The 9,971-nt window shown below is 41.1% G+C and overlaps 1 protein-coding gene across 1 annotated transcript in view; it reads left to right on the top strand.

Moving 5' to 3' along the window:
* The first annotated feature begins 3,884 nt into the window (after positions 1-3,884).
* Positions 3,885-9,971, top strand: part of wnt10a (wingless-type MMTV integration site family, member 10a) — a 28,826-nt gene continuing 22,739 nt past the window's right edge. The window contains exons 1-2 of the mRNA XM_071512188.1: positions 3,885-4,320; positions 6,721-6,986. Of these exons, the coding sequence (XP_071368289.1) occupies positions 4,259-4,320; positions 6,721-6,986 (328 nt within the window). The 5' untranslated portion in view covers positions 3,885-4,258. The remainder of the gene's footprint in view (positions 4,321-6,720; positions 6,987-9,971) is intronic.

Below are 9,971 nucleotides of genomic sequence, written 5' to 3'. Positions count from 1 at the left end.
TATGTGATCAAACACATTTAAAGTAGCTTGAAGCTAAAATCATATTAATCTCTATATATATTTCCTTACAGTAGCAAATCACGTGTTTCAATATACTAGTTATAAAAGCAATTAAAAAACTACTATTACATGATACGACAGTACTAAAAGTTACAGTCTGATTGCACAAGCCCATAAACTATTGAATCATAAATATGACCTAATCTGTTTACATGGCACTTGCCACCAGACTGTGAAAACCTAGCCGGACCATGTCCGTCCCACCAGGACAATAAAGTTTGAATTGAACCGAACACTCTAACAAGCCATAAATACCAGTCCTATTAGGAAAATCCAGTTTAGTTTATACTGAATTAATATATTATTATATATATTTATACTGGATTCTCATTTCATATAGGAGAAATGAATAAGCCAAAAATTGATATTTTCAACAAGGGTAACAGTAAAATCATGTTAAAGCATATCTTTAAGGCAAAAAATGGGGGGCCGGGAACCTGGCAGGGCATTTTGAATGAGAATTTGACAAAATACTTTCCTCTGTGTCTCCAGACACAGGAGTCGAGTTGAACTGAGACCAGCGCAGAAATGTTTCCCACATCATTTATGATCAGCATAATAGAACAGGAATATACTCCCCGGTGAACAATGGGAAACAATTAAAGGTCTGTGTGTGTGTGTGTGTGTGTGTGTGTGTGTGTGTGTGTGTGTGTGTGTGCGCGCGCGTGTGTGCGTGTGTATGTGTGTGTGTAGAGAGAGAGGGAGAGAGAGATAGACAGCATACCCTTAACTCCTTGGCAGAGGGCCCCGGTCCAGATGTTGAAGCTGTGTGTGTGTGTGTGTGTGTGTGTGTGTGTGTGTGTGTGTGTGGTTTGCCTGTCTCTCTCAGCTTGCAACATATTCTTTTCATTTCTAATAAAATACAATGCATAATGGACCTATTACAGGAATATGTAACATTCATATGGATTGTGTAATATGTTGTTACTTTCTGCTGTGACTGAGGGTTTTAATTTAAATTCAACAAGGGGGCAATGGACATAATATGCTGTAATAATGAGGGTATGCTGAATGAATATACAAGTCATATTGTCTACTATGTATCATACAGCATGTCTCACACTGTTTCTTTTTGCTATATTTGAGGATCTTGTCCCATGTTATTTCTACTATGAAACTCAGTTATTGTTTTCACCACGTTTCGCCCCAAAACAAATTTGTTTACATTTATGGTACTTGCCCGTTAAAGTGATTTTGACTCCATGTTTGATTCTTTATCCCCTTAAAATCTTCCCCTCTCCTTGATGTCAACTCATTTGCTGGATTTGCATCATTGCGTTTCCTCCTGTTTTAGCTCTTTGTCTCTTTCCCAGTTCTGAATTTGATAATAGGCTACAGGCATCCACTGACATATATTTTCAATTACAAAGTAATGTTGTGCTGGTGAACGGAAGGTCTGTGATCAAAGAGGGCAACTGCAGGATCCCACTAACCCGTGGTTAAGGTGAATGCACACTACAAGGTTTCAGGAAACAATTAGGTACCAAAGTCATCATCCCAGCCACAGTTTGAGGCTAAAGATGCTCCAATAAAAGCCTAACAAGTGGGACTTCCTTCAAAGTGAGGTCTAACAAAGTCGGGATTTCATCAATTATTGTTCATATTTGCTTCAACCACATTGACTCAACGGTTGGTAAATAATTTGATTTTGAAAAGTGGCAGCTGACGTCCACTCTGAGCAAAACCTCCACATTTCTGAGCTGTCAGCCACATCAAAGTGGCTTCCCAGACTGGTTCACATTAAAGAGGCTGGTTGGGACACTGATAAAAAGTCTCGGGGAAAGATATGAGATTTTTAGCACCTTTTTATAATTTTGGTTTATAGGAATGCCTCATTGGGGGGAATATCAACACTAAGATGCCGACGGCTGTGATGTTTTTGATTCTCAGAGTGGAGTGGGGAGTAATGCGTGAGTCACATTTCTACAGAGCTGTGACTCAGAAAGCAGTGTTATTGTCATTCACGATGAGAGAAAGAGAGAGAGAGAGAGAGATAGAGAGAGAGAGAGCGTGAGTGTCTGTCTCCTGTGGTTCTGAATGCTAGAGGAAGCTCTTGTCATCTGTCTTCTCCATTCACTCCAGCCATCAAAGTTCATTAAGGTGGATTAACGCTACAGGAGTTATTTGTTTTAATGTTTTACGAGATTGTTTTATTGTGGTTATTGCTGACTGAGAACAGTAGAGAGAGGCAGGAAAGATGGGGTGGGGGAGAGAGAGGGAGAGAGAGAGAGAGAGAGAGAGAGAGAACACCAAACTCAAAACTTCCTCATCTCAAGTCCCATGTTGACTGAACCACAAAGCCTACTACTTGCCTGCTTTCTTACAAATGCCTTGAAATAATTAAGCGTAAAGTTGCTATCCATGCCAAAATTTCTTGATCAGGCTGCGGTGATAAATCCCTCTGAGAAAAATTAAGATGTGGGATTGTCACCCTGATCTTCTAAATTCGTGTATGGCAACTTAATTGCGTCTGAATACTGAACTCTTGTTGTGTTTTACTACTCTTTGGTGACTTCACGCTGGCAGAATGCTCGCTCCCTTCCATTGGTGGGGAAAGCCTCTTTATTTGTGGTTTTTCAATCTTTATTCTAGGCTTCTCATAAAGTACCGAGATGAGTGATATCATGTGGCCTTGATCACCAAGAGGGCTTTTTGTTATAGGCCTACTTTATAGTCATTTGAATCAAAAGATTAAAGGCCATGACACACAGGCAAGGTTTTAAAGCAATGTAGATGGGAAATTCTGCCAACAATTATGACTAGCCTTATTTTTTTTCCACGATACTTCTTCTACTAATAGAGCACAATAAGGTATCCACACTGACGTTGTCCTATTTGCAAATCCCTCTAATGGTAACACTATCATTGTATCAAACGGATGTGGGATCACAGGAAAAAAAGATCAAAGTGTTTTAATTCAAATCAGACCTGGGAACAAATAGGACACTTCAATGTAATTTTAGAAAATTTGAATTAGGTGACGGGTGCATGATTTGTCAGACGTCTTCACGCATCATTTGAATGAAAGTATCTCAAACATAACTATAATTTTGCCCAAGTAAGACCTCTTTACCTCTTTAACTGTGTATTACAAATGTGTGTATTTGTGGATGTTCACACACACACACACACACAAGGTATATTTGGGAAACATTATTTAAAGATAAAACAGTACATTTTTAGCACCAAGTGTAACCAGTACAGCATCAACGTAACCTGAGGATAACCTAATGAGTTTAATCATCATCATCATCATCATCATCATCATCATCATCATCATCACAACCAATTCATCAATCTCTAAAATAAAACCAAAAAGTAATTCTTCGTCATGCAATTCAGGCTATACCTTCCACCTCCTCCTCCTCTTCATCATCATCATCATCATCACCAACATCATCACCAACATCATCATCATCATCATCATCACCTTCATCCTCCTCCTCCTCATCATCCTCATCCTCATCATCACCAAATACCCAATTCCTAAAATGAAACAAAAAAGTAATTCTTCCCCACACAAAGCAGACTATATCCTCCTCCTCCTCCTCCTCCTCCTCCTCATCATCATCATCCTCACCGACACTCCTCCAGTGAATAAATGTCTCTCTCACGGAGGGCGCGGGCTAAGTGTTTGTAGTTTCCTTATCTAAAAGGATATCTATCCTGCGTTAACGAGGCACTTGACCTTCCCCGCGCGCTCTCCTGTATTCCCCGAGTGACGCAAAAAAAAGTGGGCTGGCGCAGCGCTAAGTGCAGTAGTTTAGAGGAGTATCGGTGCGCGCTGAAACACCACTAGTCAACCAGACTTCACTTAGAGCGCCTATGTTGGTGCAGCCGTCTCTCTCGGATGTTATTCCAACGCAAATATCTTGGCGGAGATACCGGGATGTGTACGGATGCGTGTGAGCGAGATAACACTGACGTTTCTTCTGACTTGCAGCAATCTGCTCCATTCAATAAGTTGAGAGCTTGATGAAACTTTTCTTGAATGACTGTCCCGCTGGCTGCCACATCTGGGTCGTCGGAGCTGTCAACCCGAGCGCCAACTTTTAGCCGGACCTGACCTGACCCCCGTTTCTTTCTTTTTTTTCTTCCTCTTTTGAAAAATCTCTAACCTTTGAGACGGAATATTGGACTTTGTTTGATTCGAACTCTCTCTTTTATTTTTAACTATTTGTCAATTAAAAATCACACAATGGAACTCTCATTCCTCAGAATGACGTGCGTCTTGGTAGTAATTTGCCTTTCGGATAAAAGGTGAGTTGATTGATGAATTGAGTTTAATATGGGACACCTAGATTCAAGCTTTTACAAAATGAAACAGAACTGTATTTTGCAAAAGTGTCTACATCCACGCCGAAATTATACCGAGTGGATCAATTAATTAATGTGTGTAAAGTTTGTTTTACGCACTTAAAATAGGGCAGTTACAGGTTCTTCATTTGATAATTACCTTGTGTAATTAACTATGTTGAACAACTTTATTTATTGTGTGTCAGAATTTTTAAACCTAAATCTACAGAGGTAGAGAATTAATATTAGCCTGTATTATGTCATGTTTTACTTTATTCATTTTCTTTTAAATCGTCGATATAATTCAATTCAATTCAATTCAATGTGCTTTATTGGCATGAAAGTTCACAGACAATATTGCCAAAGCATCATATATAACATGTATCCAGTATCCAGTAATAAGTATCCAGTTTGACAAGACAATTGTAACTTTTATTCAGGCAACTAATGCATAAAAGTTGAACAGCCCATTTCGATTGATTTGTGTACACGCACACACACACACACACACACACACACACGCACGCACGCACGCACGCATGCACAAACCATTCCCAAACAATGTTGCCCATCATTAAGAAGTTGCCCTTTAGAAAGATAGAAGTTGTTGAAACAGGTCTTCCCTCAAAGCAGAGAACACAACAGGTAGGAACAGAAGCCTAACCGGAATTACAAAGGAACGCGGTTAAAATGTAATACCATCCAGAATGTGGGACACAACCATGCAAACGAATAAGATCTTATGTCATAGTATATATTTTGATCAACCACTTGAGATAAATGGACCGTGTCTGCTGCTTGGAACGTTTTAGTGACTCGCTATTCAGAAATAGCACAAGGTGGTTAGTGAATTTATAAGTATGGTTTCTTTGACACAGAGACTTAAAGCATAGAGACACATTCACATAGAATAGAAGTTACACAGGCAATGTTAGAAGTAGTGAGCTTTGACAAAGTTGCTGCAGTTGGATTGTGTGTGTGTGCGTGTGTGTGCATTCGTATGTACTGTATATCTGTGAGTGTATGCATATGTGCAGTTGTGAGTGTACTTCTGTGTGCTTCTGTGTGGATGTGTATGTGAGCATGTTCGCTCCTGTGTGCCTTTGGGTGTTTGTGTGTGCATGTGTGTGTGTCTGTGTATGTTTGGGAATGTGTGCGTACATGCCTCTGTGTGTGTGTGTGTGTGTGTGTGTGTGTGTGTGTGTGTGTGTGTGTGTGTGCCCACAGTCACACGCTCCTATGAGTGCATGTGCGTCTCAGTGATACAAACAGTCCCGGCAGGCAACCTGTGTTTTAGTCATAATCATAATGAAAAGAAAAGCAGGGCACCTTTCAGAGCAGCCTGTGTTTTCCTTGTTACTGTTTCTCTGTGAAGTAGAGAAGAGCTGTGACCGCTGTCAGCTCAATAACTGTTGTTCACATGATTGATCTGCAACAGAAGCAGCAGTCAGCTATAGCATGGGGACACACCTTAAAGTAAAAAAGTCCAACCAAAACAGAATTTACATGCTATTAGTGGGTAATTTCCTGGAATTTTACTCAACTGGTAGGCAGGTAAGTTGCTGTTTTCCCTGTCATATCCCATCATATCTGTTAACAAAAAGAATGTATTGAATGATTTGTGCCATTCCCTCAAAATCCACCCACAAATCACCTGTTCCATCTTATTCCTATTATTTTGTACAGTTGAATGAACAACTCAACATTTTTGTCATCAGAAGACAAAACCTCTATTGGCCTAATTAACAATGAACCTGAGGCAACTTTGTGTACTAGTGGATTGTTTTAGCTTGTACATCTAAACCAGCATTTCATTGATATCAACTCAGAAACCTAAAATGAGCCCATGTTCTTCTCAGAGACTCCTCAAAGTTAATCTTTTATTCAGTGTCAGTAGAAAGTCTATGGGTTTTGTTGCCTGAGGATATCACAGTTAAGTGTCCTAGCTCTCTTTGTAGCTTTGCGAGGACTTTGCATGGTCGTAAATCTAATCAATCTTAAAATTTAGGTTTCAGGGTGGATTTTCCCTTTGTAGACCCTATCTGCCACCATCTGGACATGGTTTTACAACACTTAACCCACACTATGTGTATCATTGAGGTTTTACAGGAGTCAACTACAGCGGGGACCTTCAAGTCCAGGCCTCTGCTTGGTGCCCCCTCAGAGTCTTGGAGTTATACCCAAGACACAGAAGACCATAAGAAAACCCTACTAGTCCAGATTTTGGGGGGAACTCTTCCAAATTAAGGGCCCCCCTAGGTAGAACAGAGACAAATGGTGAATGAGCAGTGAGCAAGAGTGATACCTCCCTGTATTCTCTGGAACTTTTTCCTTTCAGTAACCTGACTTGTGTGCTCCATGCAGGGTAGACTCCAATGAGATCTTGGGCCTAAAGATCCCCAACATCGACCCGATCCTGAATGCCAACACTGTGTGCCTGACGCTGCCGGGGCTGACGCGACGCCAGCTGGAGGTGTGCATGAGGAACCCAGATGTGACGGCCTCAGCCATCCAGGGAATCCAGATTGCCATCCACGAGTGCCAGCACCAGTTCAGAGGGCACCGCTGGAACTGCTCTAGCCTGGAGACCAGAAACAAAATACCCTATGACAGTGTGGTCTTTAAAAGAGGTCAGTGTTATGGTCGCTATACACAATATAGTATGGACACCTAGCCTATCCTTTCACTTGAATTTATACCTCCCATTTGCTGCCATTTTTGTGGTCATTTTGCATTTGGGTTTATCGCACTGGGGGATGCAAAATGTGAATTGGTCTTCAAAAGACATCAGTTTCATGGCCTCTCTACACAACAGCAAATACAGCAGGGCCACATACAAGATGCCCAGTATAGAAATCTAGCAAGACAGCTCTATGGTCATTCTACACAATATCAGCTCTACTAACAAGTACAGTAGTCTAGATACAGGTGAGATATCACTACAGATTACCCTTTGCACAATGCAGCACAGTTTAGCCATGCAATTCAATACTTTAAACAGTTTGGTCTTCAGAGTACGGTTTCATCTACTACTTGGATAAGATACCTTGCTATAATATAATTTTCCACATGTAATTGAAAGATTATCAAAAGAGGTAAGTTTCCTCACGGATACATTTCCCAAATGTTGCCTGACATTGTAGTTCTCCAAACTGTTAGGTTATCTTCAGTGACAGACAGTAGACCACTATGTACAATACATTATTTTCCAACCCACCATACAGTAGATCCTCAATAGCCCATACAAAAGAGCAGCTAACTTCAAAAGCAGTTAGTCACCTTGAGATTACCAAACCTAGTGCAGATCAGTTTCCTCTGAAGCTTTGTACTGCTTGGAGCTTCGCAAGTCAGCCACAATGGATGAAAGAGGATCTTTAGTGCCGTGGAGCCTTCAGATGGACTCATCTCAGGTTATTTACTGTGAAAGACATCTGTTCCTAGCAGCCTGAGCACCTGGGTGGATGCACAGTCACAGTGTACAATATGGTTGTTACTTTGAGTCTTGGGTTCAGCTCACTTTCAGTTCAACCAAATGAGTAAGTGGACACTCCTCAAAATGTAATTATCTAAAGCTATCAGCATGCAAATGTTGTTGAAACCTTTTAAAGAATGCTCTTGAATGTCATGAGCAAATTAATTTTGTTTCTATTTTGATTCTGAATATAGTGAAATAACCCTGAGACATAATACTGTACATCATAGTACTCTAATGGTGCTCCATGCATTTCCAATATGTTACATTGCAGTGCATTGGTTGTGGTTATCATCAGACTATATTTACCTTTGATTTAATTGCCCATTGCTTTGCTGCTAAGAAATCCATCTGGTGATGGTATCAATGTAAGCGTTGATTTTACTTGTTAGCGTTATGGTTTTAAATATGTTCATGACACAATACCGTACAAAGTAGGCGTTTTTAATTTTCTGAATGAATGAAGAGTGCCTTTGACCTGCTTTCTGTGTTCAAAATGGGCTGAACTTTTTAGGCAGTGGAGGAATTCCCCTCAGTGAAGATAACTCACTAATTAAATGCATCAGATTTTGGGGATGTTGCCATAAACATTTTCTATCCAGACTGACTGCATTCAAATTATGGCCTTTTTTTTCATAGTTTTGTCACCTTCACTAAATACTTTATTTCCCATCATCTCTGTGGATACCTTTAAATAACTCCCACAACTCTACTACAGCATATTTACGCCTACACACCTCTGGTCCAACTTTCACTCCTCACTGACTCATTGAAAGGCTGTTTGTCATTATTAGTTGAGGCAGTTGCTGGTTGTCTGGCATCCCTGTTTTGCCCCGGGTGCAGAAACTCCAAACCACTGATATAAACAACCTCTTTAAATTGGATGATTCATCTGTTACATGTTGATGCGTTATGCTCGACAGAAGCTAAAAAATGGATACAAGTTAATGTGCCGCAACCGTTATTGCGTGCAACTACTGCAAATAGGCAGTATTTTGCTATACAATAGGACAGATTCACAGACATGGATTAAGTATAGTCATAGAGATTAACACAAGATTTCAGTGAAGATCTCTATAGAAAAACATTATGCTAGTCTCACACAAGGCTTAATCTGTATACCAGACTTGTATGTTTACTTTATAATACAGCCATCCAAACAAATTTCTCTCCATTTGGAAAGGCCTGTGAAGCAGCATTTACACTATGACACAAAACCTCTCCATTGAAACTGATACAAGTGAAATTGTTTTTGGCAGTATGGCAGCTGCTCTAGGCTGGATAGGCCACCCCACCTATTGAAACACTCTTGTATTGGCTTTAAATTGTGATGGCAATCAACTAATATGAAATCACCACAACTTTTCTCAAGTCTTCCACCTCATCACATTCTATGAATAGCTTTTGAGTTGGATATCAGGTGCTCTCCACCTCGATGTTTGTTTGGGTGTCTAATTTTACTACAGCCGACTCTGGTTGGATCCTCTCTGGCTCAACCACTTATCTCTCTGCTGATGCATTCTGATAACTTTTATGGGCCCATGTTCGTTCCCGTTTAGCCTGGATTAAAAACTAGGCTAAAAAGGCAGTCAGGCAGGACATGGAAAGACAGGCATAGCAGAGTCTCTCTCTCTATCTCTCCGTTTCTCTCTCTCTCTCTTCCTCTCTCTCACTGTGTCTCTCGTTCTCCCTCGCTGGGCTGCTCCTAATGCTTTTACTCCCCTTGCCAGTGCAAGTGCTTGTGAATTTGCTCTCAGCACTTTCCCAACTCTCGGCGGCAAAAGCATAAACCTGTTTAGTCGGTTTCTGTAACACAAAGTGACAGTTTCCTTTGAATCTTTAATTCATTTTGCCACTTCCTCTGCCATCAGTTCAGCCGGGCGTGCCGTGGCCGGTGAATTATTTGTTAGATTGATTTGTTCCCAGTCTTCCGGCTGGCCTGCGCTGTGGAGCCTGGCACAGAGCAGGGCAAGAGCTAAAACAGCCTTTCCATGTATGAGGCTGCGCCTAAGTGCCATCCCTCTCTCTTCCAGCCCCCCCCCCCCCCCCCCCCCCCCAATGGAACCATCCATGGGAAGAAGGAGGGAGGGGAAAAAAGCAACGGCTGGAGTGTGTGGGTCAAGGTGGAGGGGTGGAGGGGGAG

The sequence above is a fragment of the Centroberyx affinis genome, unplaced genomic scaffold (assembly GCF_046629955.1).
Source record: "Centroberyx affinis isolate AG114_WGS23_722 - 3 ecotype Tasmania unplaced genomic scaffold, CSIRO-AGI_Caff_v1 ptg006143l_1, whole genome shotgun sequence".
Classification (NCBI taxonomy): Eukaryota; Metazoa; Chordata; class Actinopteri; order Beryciformes; family Berycidae; genus Centroberyx; species Centroberyx affinis.
This window is presented reverse-complemented; position numbering and strand designations above follow the sequence as displayed.